The following is an 18,895-nucleotide window of genomic DNA, read 5'->3' as shown; positions in this document are numbered from 1 at the left end:
ACTTGGGGGGCCATGGCCGTTGGGGAGGAAACGGCCCTTGGGCAAGCACGGCCAGAGGGAGATGGTATCTGCATCCCAACATCCCCTCAGCACCTCTCTGCACCCACAGCACCCACCCCCCCCCCCAGACACGCTGTGCCCCACACACCCACCCTCACCCCTCGGACTCGAGCAGCCCCCACCTCTGTGCCCCTAGCCCCCGCTTTCCCTCCACCCCTGTTGTCCCTCCAGTGCCCCCCCCCATGTCCCCCTGATGTCCCCAAGTCCAGGCTGGGGTGGCGCAAGACTGTGGTGGGAACATGGGGCTCGTCACCCTTATAAAGGCGACAGCAGGCAGATCCCCCCAGCCTCCAGGTGAGGAGCAGAGACGAGAGCGTGGGGTGGGCTCAGCCCACGGCTGCTGGGGCTGGGGTCAGGGGTGGGCGTCCCTGAGGCTAGCACGAGGGGCTCTGGAGTGCCAGGGGGAGATGGGGGTGGCACAGGGAATGGCAGAGGGACATGGGGAACAGAGAGGCAGACTGGGGTGAGGGTCACGGGTTGGCACCAGATGAGGCAGAGGTTCAGTGGGGACACGGGCTGTTGCAGAGCAGATGTGGGGAGGATGGGTTGTCACCAAGGGTGACACAGGGGCTCTGGACCATGGGGGTGTCCTCAGGGTGGCTGAGGGTAACAGGGCTGTGGTATCTCCCAAGGGTGCCAGTGGTGTCCCCAGTGTCCCTGTGTGTCTCCACACCATGTGGCCCTGCCTGCTGCTCGCCCTGGCCCTGCTGGGCACTGTCCCCACCAGCCACCCCAGTGAGTGCCCTCCACACCCCTACCTGCCCATGGGGACATCTTGGGGGCACCCTCAGTCCCTGCCACCTCACTGCCATTCCCACCTCTCCAGTGCTGTGCGGCCAGGGCTGGCAGCAGGTGGCAGAGGGACCCTGGTGACAGCCCTCACACCCTTTGTCCTCCAGCCCCCCCCCAGCCTCAGGGGCTCCCCGCTGCCGAGGCCATCCCTCAGCGTTACTACGCGGTGGTGAAGAGGCTGCGCACCTACTCAGGTGCCCAGGTAAGGGGACGTGGGGCACGGTTGGGTGCCAGGGGTTACGGGGCCCACTGCAGAGCGGCGGTGCCGGGAGGTGCCAGCAGGCGCAGGTGCGTACAGGGGTGCGGAGGCACGGGTGGGAGCGGTGGGTGCCAGGCTGTGCCTGTCCCCAGGCCTACTGCCAGGATGTGTACCGGGGCCAGCTGGCCTCGCTGCACAGCGCCGCCCGCAACCAGGAGCTGCAGAAACTGGCCCGCACCTACACCTACTTCGCTGTCTGGATCGGGGCCGTCACCAGCCGAAAGGTGAGGGGGCACCAGGGGGGCGCCTGGGCTGGCCAAGGGCGCTGGGACCAGTCTAGGGGCACGAGGGGCTGGGCGTGGAGTGCAGGGGCTGCTTTTTGGAGGTGAGGGTCTAGGTAGGGGGCCTGTGGCTGGCTAGAGGCTGCTGAGTACCAGGCACTAAGTGCTGGGCCTGGATTTTGGGAGATGAACCGCGATATGGGATACTGGGGATGGGGACTGGATTCTGAGGGGTGAGGAGCTGGGTAGGGTTGCTGGGGCTGGTTTTGGGGGGATGAGGGGCTGGGTATGGGGATGCTGGAGGCTGTCCCTGGGGTCTGTTGCTGGGGGCTGAGGCGTTGCCGTGGCAGACAGGGAAGTGGGAGTCGTGCTGGGAGGACTCCAGCCCCTGGAACTACGCCAACTGGGCACCCACCCACCCCTGCCACATTGTGACCACCTGCACCACCCTCAGCACCCGAGGTGAGGGCATCCACACCTCCCCACCCACCATCCTGGGCACCTGGGCTCGGGAGCCACAGGGCTACTGGAGACACTGGGGAAGCCAGTGTCTTGGAGCCCAGACACTGGGAGGGGGCACAGGGCTACTGGGAGCAATGGGAGGGGATTCAGGGCTACTTGGGGCACTGGGAGGGCATTGGGAGGGAGCTGCAGGGCATTGGGGGCACTTGGAGGGGCTTAGGGGGCACTGGGGGCCACCGGGAGGGTTACAGAGGGGCCCTGGGGTCCACCCCATGGCCCTGACCTCTGTCCCTGTTCCCAGATGGGCTCTGGCGCAGCCGCCCCTGTTTCGAGCTGCGCCCCTTCATCTGCCAGTACTGAACTCCCAGTGCTGCTGTTGCCCCCCAGTTCCCTTTCCAGTAAAGCAGAGGTGCCCTGAGCCATGTCTGTGTGTGCAGGAGGCCTGGGGAGGGGATTGGGGGGGGCAGCACAGCACGTGGAGGGGGCAGCGATGTTTATTACCCCTAAACTCCCCCATCCCACTGGCACAGTACCCCCAGGCCAGTACAAAAAGGGGGTGCTGGGTGCCAGGTTCCTGGCAGGTGCAGGGCTCAGTGAGGCATCTCGGCGGGGGTCTCGGCGGCAGGGGGGGCTGTGAGGGGGGTACCAGCTGCCTCCAGCTCCTTGGCTCGCCGCCGGCACTGGCGAGCCACCACCACAGGGCTGACAAAGGCCACCAGCACCACGGCGATGAGCCCTAAGTTCACCTGGGGAGGGGGGCGTGTCAGGGAAGGGGGCCAGGGGGCTGACCCCACCCAAGGGGGGCCCATGGGCCAGCCCCATGGCCACCCCAGTCCCCTGTGCTAGGCCAGGACCCCCATTTCCCCAGGGCATGACACCCACCCTAGTGTGGGGCGGGACCCCCATCCCTCCCAGGGCTGGACCTTCATTTCCCCATGGGGCAGGAGTCCCACCTTACTGTGTGTGGGACAGCACCCTCAAATCCCTCCCTGGGCAGGACCCCCATTCCCCCAGGGTCAGGACTCCCATCCTTCCCCAGAGCAGTACCCTCATTCCCTTGTGGAGCAGGGGAATGTTCCCGATGGATCAGGCCCCTCACCCATCAGGGAGGGGCCTCAGGATGCACTCACATAGAATGGGTCCCCTTGGAGAGGCCCCTGCACCAGGGCAACACAGGGGTACTGCAGGAGGGCCACCACCGCCGACAGTGCCATGGCCAGCCCGTACAGCTTCCCAAAGTGCTGTGGAGGGAACCTGCCGGGCACCCCCGTCACTACCGGGCATCCCCTGGCACCCTGACCCCGGCACCCCACCCAGCACTCTCCCGACACCCTGACCCTGGCAGCCCCATTCTGACACTCTGTTGGCACTGCCACCACGATACCCTGTCCTCTGACATCCTCAACCGTGCCACCACCCCTGCCACCACCCCTGCCACCACCACCATGTCCCCTGCCATGCCCCAGCACCACCAGCATCCTCTGTCACCACCACGTCCCCTTCCACCCTCTGTCCCCAATACCCTCCCCTGCCACCCCTGCCCTGACCCCACCACCCCATCCCCTGCCACCACCATCCTGTCCCCTGGCACTCCAAGCCCCATGAACATCCTGTGCCACCCCTGCACCAACCCGGTTGCCCTGTCCCCTGCCACCCTCACGATGACCCTGCCACCATCCCCTGCCACCCTCACGATGACCCTGCCACCATCCCCTGCCACCTCTGCCCAGACCCCTGCCACCCCCAGCCCGTCCCATGGCACCCCCACAATGGCGCTGTGGCCATGCCCTGGCACTCACGCGATGGCCAGGAAGGCGGCGTTGCCGCCATACAGGAAGGAGCGGCTGATCACCTGCAGCACAAAGGTGGCGAACTGGACCTGCAGGATGGGCACGGCAGCGCACACAGAGAACAGCAGGCACTGCACCACCGTCACCACCAGTGACACCACCGCGGCACGTAGGTCTGCCAGCGCGCCCCGGGCACCTGTGAGCACAGGGGTCAGGCCACGGGGACACAGCCCCCTCCCCAAGTGCCACAGGGCTCAGGCACAGGGGCACAGGGATCACCCCCAGGGCTGGAGGGATGGTTACCCCCAGGGTGGGGGGCCAGAAGGGGTAGTTCCACTAGGGGTAGGGGTTCTGGGGGCTCAGTTCCCCTCGGAGCTGGGTAATGAGGACAGTTACCCTCGGGGCGGCGGCGCTTGCCCCGCTTGTGCCAGTCGAGGATGAGGCCGTTCCAGGGGGCACAGAGCACCCCACAGAGCTGGGTGAAGGCGAAGGCATTGGTGTAGGTGCTCACTGAGGATGGGATGACAGCGTCAAGCAGGAGCCGGCCCCGAGGGTGCCCGCCGTGCCCTCCGCGGTGCCTTACCCGCGTTGAAGTCCCCTTGTGACAGGCGCTCGAGTAGCGGGTTGAGGGTACCGATGAACAGGTAGTGGCGCAGCTGCATGACGGAGAGCCAGGCCACGTGCCAGGCAAAGAGCCACGAGCACGCGCAGGCCCGGAACGTCGTCCCGGGGGGGGTTTCACCTGCACAGGTATCAGGGCAGGGCACACGGGAACACGCCCCTCCCGGCCCCACCCACCTGATGTGCTGATGTACCTTGTCCCTCCCACCCGCTGGGACCCTCCCCAATCCACCTGTATGACCACACCCCTTCACCTGCATTGCCACGCCCACCCTCTGACCGTGCCCCAAACCACCACACCCACTCTCAGGCTCCACCCCATTCACATGCAAATTAATGTCTCCAACCACGCCTATGACAAACCACACTCCCTTCATCTGCATAATAGACCTCGCCCATTCCGTAACCACGCCCATTGGGCCAAACCCCTCCCCACCACCCGCAGTAAGCCCCCGCCCCCCGACGAGCCCCGCCTCCTCAGACCAGATCCCCACTCCCGGCACCTCGAGGAATGGGGGGCTCCAGGGGGATCTCCTCGGGGCCGTCCTCCCCTGGGGGCCTCTTCTCCTCGTAGGTGCGGTAGGAGCGGGAGCGCCTTGGCCATTGCAGCCTGTGGCAGTGGCCGTGTCACCTGCTGCCCACAGGGTGGGACCCACCCCCAGCAGGGCACAGTCAGCCCCCCTCGTACCCATAGTCGTAGGCGGGGGGCAGCGGGTAAGGGATGCGGGTGCGTGGCATCAAGAAGAGGGTGCGCAGCAGGTGCCAGGCACTGCAGGCTGCCAGGAAGAGGAACATGGCTTGCAGGGACAGCCCCTGTGCGTACAGCAGCTGGGGACAGGGACAGAGTCAGGAACAGGGACAGGCTGCCACTGGCCACCATGGCCACCTGCTCAGGCCCTGGGCCTGTCCCTACATGTGGCCCCTGCAGTGGATCAACTCTGTCCTAGGCTATGTCCCCAGTATTTCCACAACTGTGACCCAGCTGTGTCCCCAGCACATCCCTAGCTGTGTCCACAGCTGTGTCCCCAATATGTCCCCTGATATCACCCAATCGTCCCCAGCTCTGTCCTCCACCCTTCACCTTCCACCACCACCACCACACCCCGCCCACCCTGTGCCCACCTTGATGATGAGGAAGATGGCAGAGGAGGAGTCGAAGGCACCATTGTAGAGGGTGATGATGATGGAGCGGTACTTCCCAAACAGGTTGCCAACCTGGCACCAAGACACAGCCCCCTATGCCATCAGGGTCCCCCGTGCTGGGCAGGTTGCCCCTGCCACTGGGTGGGAGTTGGGTTGCCGGGGGAACCCACCTGCATGTTGGTGAGGATGAGGAGGATGCCACCCACCGACAGCATAGACATGGCCGGGAAAAGCAGCACTGCCAGCTCTGGGGACACAGGGGTCAGCAGGGACAGTGGGGATCCCCAGTAGGTCCCCCACAGTGCTGGGGTCCCCCTCTGTCCACAGGGTCTCACCTGGGGTGGAGAAGGCGACGAGGAGGGTCCCGCCGGCGTAGAGGGAGCTGAGGGGACAGCGGTGACACATGGGGATGATGTCTTGGGGAACACAGGTGACCCCAGCCCCACAGGTGCCCCTTGTGCCATCAGGACCTTCCTGCCCCATCCTACCTGGATACCCCTCATCTCTCCCCAGCCCCCCGTCCCCCCCAGCACAGGGCTCACATGGCGATGAGGCGAGCAGCCAGGGTGCCAAAGCGGTCGAAGACGACGCCCATGGGGAAGGTCATGAAGTTGTTCATGAAGGAGCCGATAGTGAAGACCAGGGAGAACTGCTCATCCTGCGCACTGCAGTCTGGGGATGACGGTCAGTGAGGCGTGGGGATGGGGGGACACAGGGACAATGGGTGTGGGGACTCTGGGGACACCAGGGATGAGGGGATGCAGGGACCCACTGGCACAGGAACACTAGACAGTAGGAACCCAGGGAAACACTGGGAATGTGGGAACACTAGGGACGTGAGGATACTGGAGACATGGGTGGGGTCTAGTAGGGACATGGGCATGGAGACAGTGGGGACGGGGATACTGCAGGGATCAGCAGGACATTAGTGAGCATGGGGACAGTAGAGACTAAGGCAAAGGGACAGTGGGAACACCAGGTACGTAAGGGCATCTCGACATTGGGACACGAGGACAGGGACAGGCAGGGTTCCCTACCGAGCCCCTGAGTGTGGTTGGTGGGGGAGGGCTGGCATAGCCACCGGAAGTAGCCAAGTTCCTTAAGGACAAAGACGAGGGAGGCCCAGCCGAAGATGATGCCACAGAAGGCGCCGCACTCCAGCAGCCCCGACACAAAGGTACCCAGACGCTTGGCCAGTCCCGCGCCCTCCGCCATGTCACCCGCCCGGGCAGCCACCGGCCTGGGCTGTCACTGGCCTGGGGCGTCTCCGCCGAGCCTGCGGGTGACAAATGCTGGCTGGCACCCGCTAGGGGCATGGGGACACGTGGGGGTGCGCGGGGGCACACAGCGGCACGTGGCCACCCGAGCAAAGGCCACCGTGGCCCCAGCTCTGCCCCTTGTCCCTGGCCACAGCAGCTGGCACCAGTGTCCCTCCCCATGCCAGGGCACAGGGGAGGACCTGCGGCTTGCACACACAGACACACATGTTTACATGTTTACATGTTTACATGTGTGCACACCCATGTACAGGCACACACATGTGTTTACATGTGTGCACACCTGTATTTATGCACAAACACGTTTGCATGCACACACATACATTCACATTTACACGCTCCCGTTCACAGGCACACACACATGTTTGCATGCACACACCTGTTTATAGACACGCACATGTTTACAGGCACACACATGTTCACATGCACACACACATTCACAGGCATACACACACAACCATGCCTGCTGGCCCCCCTCCTGCACCCCTCACCTGCACGAGGCCAGGGCCCCCTGTTGTCACTGTCACCGCCGCCACGGTGTTTGAACCCCAGCAGGGTGGCCCAGGTGCCTCCCCCCCCCCCCCGCTAATCTGCCTGGAGCACCCGTGGGTCCCTGGGGCTGACAGCACCTGATAGCACCTCAGTCCCCCTGACAGGTCCTCGGTCCCCCTGATAGTGGCTCGGTCCCCCTGCCGCACCAGGACCCCCCCGTGCTGTCCCTATCACCCCGTGCCGGCCCGTCCCAGGGCCTGCCACGGCCCTGGGGACACTGGCACATTGCCAGTGTCCTGATATGTGCTCCAGGGACAATAACATAGCCCTGGGGCACCAACACCCCCACGAGGGCACCAGCACCCCACGGGGACCTGGCACAGCCACGGGGACACTGACACGCTGCCGGGCACCCTGGTGTGTGCACTGGGTTTAACACAACAATACACCCCCCCCCCCCCTCCCAGGGACACTGCCACCCCTCTGGGAACCTGGCACAGCCCTTGGGAACCTGGCACACTCCCTGGCGATGCTGGCACAGCCCCCGGGGATACTGACACCCCCTGGGAACACCAACAAACCCCCCCAGAGACCTGGCACAGCCCTTGGGAACCTGGCACAGCTACTGGGGACGCTGGCATAGCCCCTGGGGAGGAAGGAACGCTGACAGGGATGGTGGCACACCCTCCTTGATGGTGACACACCTCCTGGTGCTCCAGCACAGCTCCTGGGATCCTCCCTTGGGGACCCTGGCATGGCTCTCAAGGACACTGTCACGTGTCTGGGGCCCTGCCACCCCCTGGGGACCCTGTCGTGCCTTCGGGGGATCCCCTCACACTGCTAGGGACCACAACGTGTTTCCTGGGGACACTGGTCCCGCAACGACTATGCTGCACTGGGGATTGTCACACCACCAGGAGTGACACCGAGTCACCTCACACACGCAGCTGGGACTCCCTGCGTCACCAGTGTGACCCACGGCCAGGTGCCACGGGCACCAAGGCCATGTCACCCCCAGCCCGTCGCTGTCCTCCATGTCCCCCTGCCCTGCTCACCCGCACGCAGCCTGGCTCTGCCACACCGAGCCCCGCGTCACCGTGTCAGCGTCCGGGGCCTGTCCCTGTCCCTGTCCCGGTCCCCTGCCCGCGGTAATGTCGGATAATGAGCCTTCATTACAGCGTTCAGAGGCTAAAGATTAACCTGGCCGAGGTCGGGGGGGCGGCACGGGGGGACTGCACTATTTTTAGCCACCCAGGCTGGGAGCTGGGGCCGCGGCACCCACTCAGGGGGCACCGGGGCACCCCAAGATATGAGAGTCTCTGCCTGGGACAGCCCGAGGCACTCACTATGGGTGTCGTCTGTCACCAAGCCAAGACTGGTGTGTCCTGGCCACACTGGTCTAGCCCAGCCAGAGTGGTGATCCCCCTACAGCAGTGACCCCCCGTACTGGTGAGGTGCCCGCAGTGGTGAGCCCCCCACGGGGGGAGCAGGAAGCTCTGGGGCAGGGCGGAGGTGTCTGGCTCTGGTGACTCCATCCCCTTTGTCCTTTCCGCCTTTGCTATGTCCCCCCAGCTCACCTCAAGCCGTGACGGGGGGCAGGTGCGGGGTCTCAGGACCTCCGGGGGCTGCCATGGGTCTGGGCTCCCCCTCCCCACCCGCTGCCCTCCGTGGGGGGTGGGTGCCGCGGGGTGGGCAGCGCCCGCGCCCCACGGAGCAGGGGCAGCCCCGGCCGCGAAGACTTTGGCCGCGCACATGTTACGGGAGGCACGCACGTGGTCCTGGGGATGGGCAGCCGTGGGGCACCGCCGCGCCCGCGCCCCGAGCCGAGCCTGCCCCACGGCCCCGGGGCCGACACAGCCCCACGGCCCCGCCATACGCACCCCCCGCGCCGCCCGAGACACCCTCACCGCGGCCGCGCGAACCCCAGCCCCAGAGACCCACAGCCCCGGGGCCCTGAGGACCCAAGGCCCCCAGATCCTCGGTCCCCCCTGTCCCGGATCCCGCTGTCCCCGCCACCGCTCCGGGTCCATCCGGGCCCCTCCGCACCCCCCCGGCTCCTCCCGCCGCATCCCCGCGCCGCTCACCCGCCTCTCGCCCGGCCCGGCGGGGAGGGACCGGGCTCTCCCCGCCCCGGCGCCGCCAGTGCTCCCCGTATTCCCGGGGCCCCCCGATGCCGCGGCCACCCCTGGTGGGCGGAGCGGCCAGGCCCGGGCCGACCCCGCCCCTGGCGCGGCGTTGGCAGGGCGAGAGAGGCGGCCCCGGTGGAGCTGCCCCGGTCATCCGTGGGTCCGCCCCGGAGGGGCTGTTCCGGCACGGAGCCCTCCCCCAGTGACACCCCTACGCCCCCCGCAGGTGCCCCCCACCCCGCCATCTCCAGGTGTGACACCTCCTCACCTGGTGTCCCCAAGGTGTGCTCCCGCTGGGGCCACGTTTGGCCACCCTTGGGTCATGCTTGGGCAACCCTTAGGCCAGTCTTGGACATGCCAAGATCACCCTTGGATCACCATTGGGCTACCCCTGGGCCACTCCAGCTGTGCCATCCCAGATCCCTCTCTGTGCTACCCCATCGTGTTTTGCTGTGTCCCCTGCCTGTCCCTGTCCACCCTCCCAGGCCTTCACCCCACCCAGGACACCCCTGTCCCTCCTGTCACCCTCCCCCTGGCTGCCTACACCACGTCCTTTCCTCTCTCCCTCTGTCCATCCATTGGTGCTCGGTGCTACCTGGCCTGTCCCCATCCCTCCAATCGTTCATCTGCTCCTCCAGCTGCCCTTCTGTCAGTTCATCACCCGTCCATCTGCCTGTTACCCGTCCATCTGTCATCCATCCATCTGTCCATCATCTGCCTGTCTGTCCATCACCTGTCCATCTGTCCCCCTCCAACCACAACTCTGTCCATCCCATCCCACCACCATCCAGCTGCCCATCACCTGCTCTTCCTTCCATCTGTCCATCTGTCTGCCTGTCCTCTCCATCCATCCGTCTGTCTGTCCCCATCTCCAGATGTTTGCCACACATGTGTCTGTCCATCTGTCCTTTCCTTCCATACACCTGTCCATCCATCCATCTGTCCCCTCCATCCGTCCCGCACTTCTCTGTCCATCCGTCTGTCCCTCCTTCCACCCTCCACCACCCATCCCTTCCCAGACCCCCACCCACCCCGTCTGCAGCTCCCCCAGGCAGTTGGGCACCTGCACCCGCAGCCCCTGCAGGGTGGGCGACCCCTCCCTTGGCCAGCCCGGGGGTGCCCGGCTGGGGTGCCACGGGCCAGGGAGAGGCACAGGCGGGGGGCACGGGCGGGGGGAGCGGATGGCGGCCCCTGAGTCAGTCCCGCGCCGCCCACACCCCCTCCCACGGGTGCCGCCGCACCAGCTTGTGGCATTTCGCTCGCCGGAGACGGCGCCGCAAACACGCGCTGGTGCCAGCCTGTGCCGGTGCCGCCGCAGCCCGCGCGGCCACGCGTCCCCCCCGCCCCCCGCGCGTCCCCGGCGCGGGGCCGGTACACGGGGCCCGTACACGGGGCCGGTACACGGGGTCGATACACCCTGCACCGCGGCCTCGCGCGTGGGACGCCCTCTGTGCCCCAGGGCCGGTGCGGGAGAGGCACGGCGGCACCACGGACAGCGCCGGGTCGGCACCGCGGACAGCGTCGCGGTTCCGCGTGGGTGTGGGGACCGCCGTCCCCCGCGCCCTGCCGGCGGTCGGCTGGGTCCCGGGCTCCCGGTCCCGCGGCACCCGCCCGTGGGCAGCCCCCGCGGGGTCCCGCGGTCCATGGGGGCACTACAGCCCGGCGCGAGTCCCGAGATCATGGGAGGGAGAGAGGGACGGTGGGGGACCACCCGCCGTGTCCCGTGGTCACAGCTCCCCACGAGAGCGTCGCGTCCCCCCGTGGGGGCGCTCATCACTGACCCCCGCGTCCCCACTGGGTGTCCCCCTCGCGGTCCGGCAGCGTGCGTCCCGAGTAGGCACCTGCCTTCCCCGCTCTCCCTGCCGAGCTGCAGGGGGTCCCCACGCCCACCCCGTCCCGCGTGGGGCGGGTCGGCCCGGGAAGGGTTAAGCGGAGGGGCCGGCGCGGGGGGCGGAGCGGCCGCCCCGGGATAAGGCGCGGCGCGGGGAGGGCTCAGCCCCACGGAGCCGCGGGCAGCGCCGCGCCGAGCCCACCCGTGCCCGAGCCCGAGCCCACCCGTGCCATGCCCCGGGGCGGCGGCAGGTGCTGCTCCCGGCGGCGCGGCGGGGGCGAAGGGGGCGAGCAGCCCCCCCGGCACCGGCCATGACCCCGCGGGTGGGCAGCGCCTGAGCGGCCGCCCCGCCATGCGGCCCCCCACGGCTCAGGACCTGCCCCCAGGTAGGCGCGGGGTCGGGCGGGGTCCCACGGGTGTGGGGTGAACTCCTGGGGTGCCGCCCCTGTGACCCCGGTCCTGGTTTGGGGTGCCCCGGGGCTCTGGGGGTGCGGGCGCCCCGGGGTGCGTGGGGAACCTCGGGGGGCGCGCGGAGTCCGGGGCCGCCCCGGAACGCACAACCCAGCGCGGGAGCGCAGCACCAGGGCACCCCAGGATGCGACCCCCGCGACACCCAGTCTGTCTGGAGTGGGGGTGCCCCACGCCCCACGAAGTGCCCCCTCCCAGCCCGGCCCGAAGTACGGATGTCTCTTGACCCACGGGGTACTCGATGCCATCCCGGGATCCCCAGCCCGGTGTGGGGGTGCCCCATGACACGTGGGGTACGCGGTGCCACTCTGGGACCCCCGCCCAGCGCGGCTGTCCCCACAATCCCTGGCACGCCCTCTGCAACACCGGAATGCATAGCCCGGCTTTAGGGTGCCCCACGAACCACGGTGGTACCAGGTGCCACCCCTGGACCCCCAGACCGGAGTCTGGGTACCCCACGACCCCCAGCGCATACCCCGGTAGGGGGTGCTCCACGACCCACGAGAGACCCGGCGCCACCCCAGGACCCCCAGCCCGGCGTGGGGGCTCCCCACGGTTCACAATGTGGGCACCGCCGGGGTGCCGAGAGCGCTCGGGTCACCTCGCGGGTGGGTACCGCGGGGTCTGTAGGGTATCTGCAAGTACCGGGATGGGGGGTGTTGGCACTGAGGGTGGGGAAAAACGCTGAGAACCGGTGACTTCAGCTCCCAACTGAGTCAGCCCGCGGCGTGGGGGAGTGACAGATGGGACGCGGGTGGGGGGCGCACGCCGGCACGGGGCGCCGGGGGAGGGGGGCGGCGCTGAGCAGATGCGCCGGACGCCTCCGTGGGTGGGTGGGGGGGTGGCTACCCCCCCTACTCCTGGAGCACCGGGAGAGGGGAGGGAGGGGGGCGGTGGGACCACCCGGTGCACCGGAGGTCACACCGGAGGTGCACCGGCGGGTCTCACCGCCCCCCTCCCTCCTCTCCCTTCCCCTCCCCTCCCCCGGTAGCGGCGACTGGGCGCATCCACGCATCCCCGGGCGTGGATCCAGGCCGCCGGGCTGAATTATGGATGAAGCTCTCGGGTTGCAGACCGAGGGGGGGGATGGACACGGGTGAGGGGGAAGGGGGGATGCTGAACACCCGGAGCGGTGGCGCGTGTCGTCAGCCCGCGCCCACGCGTGCCCCGCCCCACACGTGGCCGCGGCACGCGCGCACGTGGCACCGCCCAGTTTGGGGGGGGGACAGCCCCCCCCTCCAGACTAGGGGGAGGGGGGTCCCAGGGGTGCATGACCCCTTGGGGGGTTCTGGTGTACCCTGGGGTGAGCATGGTCCCATGGGAGTGTGGCCAGGGCAGGAGGGTCAGGGAGCTTTGGGGGTCCTTGGGGAGAACAGCCCCAGTGGCATCCACAGCCCCAAGGGGTCCCAAGGGAATACAGTCATTTTTTGGGGTGCCCAGCCCTGAGGGGTGGGCTTGGTGCTATGGGGCGGCTTGGCCCCGGGCAGGTGTTTGGGAAGCACAGCCCTGTGGGGCTGATGTGGGTCTAGGGGGCTGCAACGGATGCTCAGCCCTAGGGAGTGGTTATGACCTTGGGGTTCTCCAATGGGACCATGATCCTAGGAGAATCCCAGGGGACCATGGCCACTAGGGCGTTCCTGGAGAGGCATGACCCTTGCAGGTCTCCTGGAGGCCATAGCCCTGTGAGCAGGTACAGCCCTGTGGGGCTCCTAGGGGTGTCCTGCCCTTCAGGGTGGTCATGACCTTGGGGTTCTCCAAGGGAATCATAGGCCTAGGGGGTGAGCAAGGCCTTGGGAGTGCCTAGAGGTACCCAGCCCTATGGGGGGTCATGACCTTGGGGTTCTCCCAGAGAACTATGGCCCTATGAGGTGTACACCATCCTGGGGGGTTCCTAGGGGTGTCCAACCCTATGGCAAGGTGAGGACCTTGGGAATTGTGACCTGATGGGGTGGGCAGAGCCCTGGGAGGCTCCATGGGCGGTAAAGGCCAGGGGGCGGCGGTGTGGGGGTTGGGATCGCGCGGTGCCCCGCGCTGACGCCCCGCTGTGCCCTCAGGCGGGCGCCCGGCGGCCCTGCTGCTGCTGGCGGCACTGGTGTGGGTGCCCGGCGGGGCTTCCGCCTGCCCCGCGCTCTGCACCTGCTACGTCTCGCCGCCCACCGTCAGCTGCCAGGCCAACAACTTCTCCTCGGTGCCCGCGGGGCTCCCGCCCGGTGCCCGCCGCCTCTTCCTGCAGAACAACGTCATCGGGGCGCTGCGGGCGGGCACCTTCGGGCCCAGCACCGTCACCCTCTGGCTCTACTCCAACAACATCTCCTCCATCCAGCCGGGCACCTTCCGCCACCTGCCCGCCCTGGAGGAGCTCGATCTGGGTGACAACCCCCACCTCCGTGTCCTGGCCCCCGACACCTTCCACGGCCTCCACCGCCTCCAGGCCCTGCACCTGTACCGGTGCCGGCTGGCCAGCCTGCCCAGCGGCATCTTCCGTGGCCTCCGCAGCCTCCAATACCTCTACCTGCAGGAGAACGGGCTGCTCTACCTCCAGGTCCGCACGGCCCAGGGGCATGGGGGCCTGGGGCAGGGGGCAGGAGAGGTGGGTGACGTTGGGTGTTGGGACTGGCACCCGCTCTGTGGGTGGTGCCCACAGAGCCAGGATGTGGGACAAGGCGATGCTGACGGAGCCAGAGCATGGGGCGGTGACAGGGGATGCTGAGTGAGCAGGGACATGCAGCAGGGTCATGGCTGTGGGGCAGGACCATGGGTGACACCAGTAGGGCAGGGACATGGGACAAGGTCTTGGATGGTGCCCATAGAGCAGGGACACAGGACAAGGTGATGGGTGATGTTCATGGGGCAGGGTGATGGGTAACACCCATGGAGCAGGAAGAACAATGGAGCAAGGTGCTAAATGATGCCAGGGGACCAGGGACACAGGGCAGGGTGATGGGTGATGCCTTCAGGACAAAGATCCAGGGCAAGGCAGGTTTCCAGGTGATGTCCACTGGGCAAGGCCACGGAACAGCACCATAAATCCACACCCCACGCTCACCCCTCTCCCATTCCCCGCAGGACGACCTTTTTGCCGACTTGGCCAACCTGAGCCACCTCTTCCTGCATGGGAACCGGCTGCGGGCACTGTCAGAGGGTGTCTTCCGGGGGCTGCCGAGCCTGGACCGCCTGCTGCTGCATGCCAACCGGCTGGCAGCCATCCACCGCCGCGCCTTCGGCGGGCTGGCGCGCCTCACCATCCTCTACCTGTTCAACAACAGCCTGGTTGCCCTGCCGGGGGACCCGCTGGCCGCCCTGCCTGCGCTCCAGTTCCTGCGCCTCAACGCCAACCCCTGGGCCTGCGACTGCCGCGCGCGCCCGCTCTGGGCCTGGTTCCGCCGCACACGCGTCTCCAGCTCCGCCGTGCCCTGCGCCAGCCCCCCGCACCGCCGTGGCACCGACCTGCGCCACCTGCGCCCCCACGACTTCGACGCCTGCCCCGATGATGATGAGGAGGAAGAAGAGGAGGAAGGTGGCAATGATGGCCCCAATGGGGTGGCGGTGATGGGCACTCCTGGGCGGGCGCTGGGCCGCCCCGGCACCCTCCCAGCGGCGCCGCCCTCTGCCTTCTACCGTGACGGGCTGCCCCCCCACGACCTGCGGGGACCCCAGCCCCGGCCGCCCCCCCCGTCCCGTGACTCCCGCGGGCCCCCCGAGGACGCCAGCTGCCCCCATGACCCCTGTGCCCCCATGGCTGCAGCCACTTCCCACCAGCCCCCCATCCTCCTGCCCCTCCTCGCTGTGCTCCTGCCCCGACTTTGAGCCCCCCTTGGCGCCCCAGGGAGGTCCCAGCTCCTCGGGGCGCCTGTGCCTCCCTTCTCCCCAGGGGAGGCCTCAAGAACTGTGGGGGGGCAGCCGGTGCGACGGGGGGGTGCTGCAGGATACAGAAGGGGGTCTCCTCCTTATCCTGAGCGGGAAAAACCCCCAAGAGGAACCAAAAGGTGGGAAATTATTTATTAAAAATGGTCTTATTTTGGGAGAGCGGGGCCTGGCTGCTGCTGCAGGGGCAGGGGGAAGGGGGGCCACTGCTGTTCCAGGTCACCGCCTGCTGCTCCTGAAATATTGATGGGAGCGGCAGGCGGCAAGGCAGCGAGGCGTGCAGGGCACCATGGGGGGGGCGGGCAGACAGATGGACGGACACCCACTCCCCCACTCCCGGGAGTTGTGCGGCCACACACACCCTCAAACACGCGCTGCGTACCCATCAACGCGCACTCACGGCCGCAGCAGGGCCGGCCACGCGCAAGCACTCGTGACGCCGACGCCCTGCACCCCTCGCAGGGCGCCAGCGGGCATCATGGGAGCCGCGGGGTGCGAAGCCACCCCCGCGCCCTGCACAGCCTGACCCACTTCCTGCAGGCGCCGGCACACAGATGGAGCGCGCGCTGCGGGGGCACGGGCACGGGGGCATGGGCACGAGGACACGGTCTACCCCGGCTGTGGGTCCTGCTGCGTGCGTGTCACTCCCAGGGTGCCACTTGGCAGGTGTCCCTCCCCCAGGGTGGGGTGTCCCTCAGCGGGGGTAGCTCCCCAGGTGTCCGTGTGGGGAGTCCCTTTTCCCCTCAACTGCCCCTGCGGGTGTGCATGTCCAGACTGTCCCTGTTTGGGTGTCCCCTGTGCTCCCTCCTCTGTGGTCTCTGATGTCCCCACATGGTCCCAGCCCAGGGGTGAGTGTCCCTGGGTTGTCCCCACACGGTCCCATCCCAACCAGGGCTGGGTGTCTTGGGGGTATCCCTGTGTGGGTGTCCCTGTGCCCTGCCCCTCCAGGGCTGTGTCCGCGTGTGGGTGTCCCTGTGCCCTGTCCCTCCAGGGCTGTGTCCCTGTGCAGGGACCTCCGGCTGTCCCCTCCAGTGACCCCCAGCACAGACAGACAGGGAGGGGCTGAGCCCTGTCCCACCCCACTGGGGATTACAAGGGGCTCAGCCCGGCTCTGCCTAATCCAGGGGATTACACGGGCTGGGCCCGGCAGGGGGGGCACCCCCGGATGCCCCCCACAAGGACACGGCACGTGGCAGCTGGGGACAGCAAGGGGGGGCTCCCAGTAGCAGCCACGGGCACCATATATGCCAAGAGACAGCCACGGTGTGGGTTTGGGGGGTGAGGGGGGCTAGCGCCCCCAGTTTATTGGGGTGCAGGTGGGGGGGCTCAGGCGCTGCCGCTGCCCTGCTGCATCCGCTTGAGCAGCTCCTCGTCCTGCAGCGACAGCTCCGTCAGCTTCTTGCCCATCCGCTCGTGCACTTCCAGGTACTTGGCCACGCACCGGTCCAGGCACACGCACTCCCCCTTGGACAGCTCCGACTCCTTGTACAGCGGCGGAACGCACTTGCGGTGGCACGCCTGGGTCATCCTGCACGGACCACACCGTGCCTGAGCCCCGCAGGACCCGGCCTCGCACCCCAACACGCCCTGTACCCCGCCATCGCCACCCCCTGGGATCCCCCGCACCCCAGTATCTCCTGCACCCTCGTCACCGCCATCGCCAGCACCCTCACCCCACACCACCCCAGGACCCCAGTCTTGCACCCGACAGCTCTCGTACCCCCCGCGATCGCCATCCCCGGCACCCCCGGATCCTGCACTCCGCAATTACCGTCCCAGGACATCGGCGTCTGCATCTCCCCAAGATCCTGGCCCCTTGCACCCCAACATCCGCTGTAATAGCCGTCCCCGGCACCCCCGGGACCCCCCAGTATTTCCCATCCTCGGATACCTCCGATGCCCCCCCATGTCGCAGGTGGCCTCTAGGACCCCGCGCGCTCCTCTCCATCCGCAGCACCTCAGGGTCTCCCAGTGGCTCTGGCACCGCCCAGTGTCCCCCCCCAGACATAGGCACCCCCCGGTAGCCCCAGCACCCCAACGCCCCCCGCGGCGGGCCGCACCGGTTGTACATGTCGGCCATCATCTCAACCTCCAGCTCGGCCGCCAGCTGCTGTGCCCGCAGCGGGTCCATGGCGGCCGGCCCCGATCCCGATCCCGCTGTCGCTCGGCCCGGCCACGCTCGGTTCGGTCCCGTCCGATCCCCCGGTTCCGCCCGGTCCCCGCAGGAACCACGTGGGCGCCGCGCTTCCGCCCGCCCGCGCGGTGGCCCCGCCCCGCCGCCCGCCCAGGCCAATAGAGACCGGGAGAAAGTGGGACCCCACGTGCGTCCCGAGCGCTCATTGGGCATCGCGGAGGGAGGGCGGGGCCGGGGCGGCGGGAGGGACAGGCGCGCCCTGCCCGGCCTTTGCCCCTCTGGGGCGTGGTCAGGCCGCAGGGGGCGTGGTCAGGTCGAGGAGGGGCGGCCAGCGCCGGGACCGTCCCCGGGACAGTCCGGGGATCGTCGGGGGTTCTGGGACTCTTCGTGTCCCCTGCCTCGTGTCTCCAGCTCTCTGGCTCCCCACCGTGTCCCGCCACCCCTCCCGGGCTGTCCCCGTGTGACCCACATCCCCCCTGGAGTCTTTGCCCCCGGCGTTCCCCGTGTCCTCCACGTCCCTCCGTGTCCCCCGTGACTCCCGCGTCCCGCTGTGTCCCCACGCCTCCCTGTGTCCTTCCACCTCCTCCCCAGTGTGCCCGTGACCCCCAGGTCTCCCTGTCCCTGCCCAGGGTGTCTCCGGTGTCCCCCCGGGCCCCCACGGTGCGGGCCCCACTAGTCACCCCGTGGGCTCCTTTGAGGTCGTCGCCGCTGTCCGGATGGGAGTGTCGGCGTGTCCCCCTCTCCCCAGCCGCGCCCCTGTGTCCGGCCTGACCCCACGCGTGCCCCGCGGGTGGGCGGTGAGTGAAGGCGGCACCTGCCCCCGGCCGGGTAAAAATAGCCCCGGGCGGGGGGGTCGGGGCGCGGCGGGAGCAGCGGAGCGGGAACGGTCCGGAGGGTACGGGGTGAGGGGCTCCGGGGGGAACGGGGGGGTACGCGGGGCGCAGGGTGGAGCGGCCGGGAGGGTACCGGGAGGGGGGCAAGGGAGACCCAGAAGGGTTTTGTAGGGTAGCCGACGGTGGGAACTGGAGGGCCGGGAGGGGACGTGTATGGGCACGGGGTCACTGGGGACCGGGAGAAGCTGGGGGTAGGGGCGGTACGGGAGTATGAGGGTGTCTGGAAGGGGCATGGAGGAGTCGGGAGGAGGTTATAGGGGTATCGAGAGTGGGACAAATGGTCTTGGGAGGGGGAAGGGGGGCCCCGGACGTAATGGGGGTACAGTGGGCAGGAAGGGGTACAGGGGTGCTGACATGGGGTATGAGGGGAATGGGGAGTGGGGCAGGAGGGGAGTGGGAGGGTTGGTTTAGGGCACGGGGGGCTGGAGGAGGAATGGGGGACCCAGGATTGGTCATGGAAGA

General features: G+C 68.1%; 5 protein-coding genes across 7 annotated transcripts in view; 3 read left to right on the top strand and 2 right to left on the bottom strand.

Moving 5' to 3' along the window:
- Positions 1–734: 734 nt before the first annotated feature.
- On the top strand, positions 735–2,197 carry LOC114063325 (bone marrow proteoglycan-like). The gene is made up of 5 exons (XM_027895522.1): positions 735–795; positions 960–1,054; positions 1,108–1,335; positions 1,683–1,794; positions 2,096–2,197. The coding sequence occupies exons 1-5, from the start codon at positions 735–737 to the stop codon at positions 2,152–2,154; spliced, it is 555 nt and encodes a 184-aa protein (XP_027751323.1). The 3' UTR covers positions 2,155–2,197.
- A 75-nt stretch (positions 2,198–2,272) lies between these two features.
- Positions 2,273–9,678, bottom strand: SLC43A3 (solute carrier family 43 member 3). Of its 2 annotated transcripts, XM_027895472.1 has the most exons (14): positions 9,512–9,678; positions 7,117–8,256; positions 6,386–6,624; positions 5,891–6,020; positions 5,684–5,730; positions 5,519–5,595; positions 5,328–5,420; positions 4,894–5,033; positions 4,709–4,815; positions 4,168–4,326; positions 3,981–4,094; positions 3,594–3,780; positions 2,925–3,048; positions 2,273–2,540 (listed from the first exon to the last, which is right to left on the bottom strand). In XM_027895472.1, the coding sequence occupies exons 3-14, from the start codon at positions 6,561–6,563 to the stop codon at positions 2,385–2,387; spliced, it is 1,512 nt and encodes a 503-aa protein (XP_027751273.1). In that variant the 5' UTR covers positions 6,564–6,624; positions 7,117–8,256; positions 9,512–9,678; the 3' UTR covers positions 2,273–2,384. The 2 variants fall into 2 exon arrangements, with proteins under 2 accessions (XP_027751273.1, XP_027751274.1); XM_027895473.1 differs by lacking the exons at positions 7,117–8,256; positions 9,512–9,678 and adding an exon at positions 9,202–9,285.
- Positions 9,679–11,223: 1,545 nt separating this feature from the next.
- Positions 11,224–15,566, top strand: RTN4RL2 (reticulon 4 receptor like 2). Of its 2 annotated transcripts, none has more exons than XM_027895480.1 (3): positions 11,224–11,460; positions 13,597–14,084; positions 14,609–15,566. In XM_027895480.1, the coding sequence occupies exons 1-3, from the start codon at positions 11,427–11,429 to the stop codon at positions 15,347–15,349; spliced, it is 1,263 nt and encodes a 420-aa protein (XP_027751281.1). In that variant the 5' UTR covers positions 11,224–11,426; the 3' UTR covers positions 15,350–15,566. The 2 variants fall into 2 exon arrangements, 1 of the variants encoding a protein (XP_027751281.1); XR_003572542.1 differs by having other exon boundaries at positions 11,244–11,460; positions 13,866–14,084; positions 14,609–14,907.
- Positions 15,567–16,672: 1,106 nt separating this feature from the next.
- On the bottom strand, positions 16,673–17,643 carry TIMM10 (translocase of inner mitochondrial membrane 10). The gene is made up of 2 exons (XM_027895511.1): positions 17,467–17,643; positions 16,673–16,934 (listed from the first exon to the last, which is right to left on the bottom strand). Exons 1-2 carry the CDS (start codon positions 17,535–17,537, stop codon positions 16,733–16,735), a joined length of 273 nt encoding a protein of 90 aa, XP_027751312.1. The 5' UTR covers positions 17,538–17,643; the 3' UTR covers positions 16,673–16,732.
- The window catches only part of SMTNL1 (smoothelin like 1), a 5,273-nt gene continuing 3,913 nt past the window's right edge, over positions 17,536–18,895 (top strand). The window contains exons 1-2 of the mRNA XM_027895521.1: positions 17,536–17,715; positions 18,170–18,368. Coding sequence (XP_027751322.1) covers positions 17,536–17,715; positions 18,170–18,368 — 379 coding nt within the window. The remainder of the gene's footprint in view (positions 17,716–18,169; positions 18,369–18,895) is intronic.

Source organism: Empidonax traillii, unplaced genomic scaffold, assembly GCF_003031625.1.
Source record: "Empidonax traillii isolate 1590-97213 ecotype Southwest subspecies unplaced genomic scaffold, ASM303162v1 scaffold461:size861717, whole genome shotgun sequence".
Classification (NCBI taxonomy): domain Eukaryota; kingdom Metazoa; phylum Chordata; class Aves; order Passeriformes; family Tyrannidae; genus Empidonax; species Empidonax traillii.
The sequence above is the reverse complement of the archived record's forward strand: the minus strand, read 5'-3'. Positions and strand labels throughout refer to the sequence as shown.

Bases quoted from the DNA above. Each gene is read 5' to 3' on its own strand.
- LOC114063325 (XM_027895522.1), top strand. From the start codon at position 735: ATGTGGCCCTGCCTGCTGCTCGCCCTGGCCCTGCTGGGCACTGTCCCC. The intron at 1,055-1,107 runs GTAAGGGGACGT...GGCCCACTGCAG, and splicing joins GCACCTACTCAGGTGCCCAG to AGCGGCGGTGCCGGGAGGTG. The intron at 1,336-1,682 runs GTGAGGGGGCAC...TTGCCGTGGCAG, and splicing joins GGGCCGTCACCAGCCGAAAG to ACAGGGAAGTGGGAGTCGTG.
- SLC43A3 (XM_027895472.1), bottom strand. From the start codon at position 6,563: ATGGCGGAGGGCGCGGGACTGGCCAAGCGTCTGGGTACCTTTGTGTCG. The intron at 5,421-5,518 runs GTGGGTTCCCCC...TCTTGGTGCCAG, and splicing joins TCATCCTCACCAACATGCAG to GTTGGCAACCTGTTTGGGAA. The intron at 4,095-4,167 runs GTAAGGCACCGC...TCCCATCCTCAG, and splicing joins ACAAGGGGACTTCAACGCGG to TGAGCACCTACACCAATGCC.
- RTN4RL2 (XM_027895480.1), top strand. From the start codon at position 11,427: ATGCGGCCCCCCACGGCTCAGGACCTGCCCCCAG. The intron at 11,461-13,596 runs GTAGGCGCGGGG...CTGTGCCCTCAG, and splicing joins GGCTCAGGACCTGCCCCCAG to GCGGGCGCCCGGCGGCCCTG. The intron at 14,085-14,608 runs GTCCGCACGGCC...CATTCCCCGCAG, and splicing joins ACGGGCTGCTCTACCTCCAG to GACGACCTTTTTGCCGACTT.
- TIMM10 (XM_027895511.1), bottom strand. From the start codon at position 17,537: ATGGACCCGCTGCGGGCACAGCAGCTGGCGGCCGAGCTGGAGGTTGAG. The intron at 16,935-17,466 runs GTGCGGCCCGCC...TGGTCCGTGCAG, and splicing joins ATGGCCGACATGTACAACCG to GATGACCCAGGCGTGCCACC.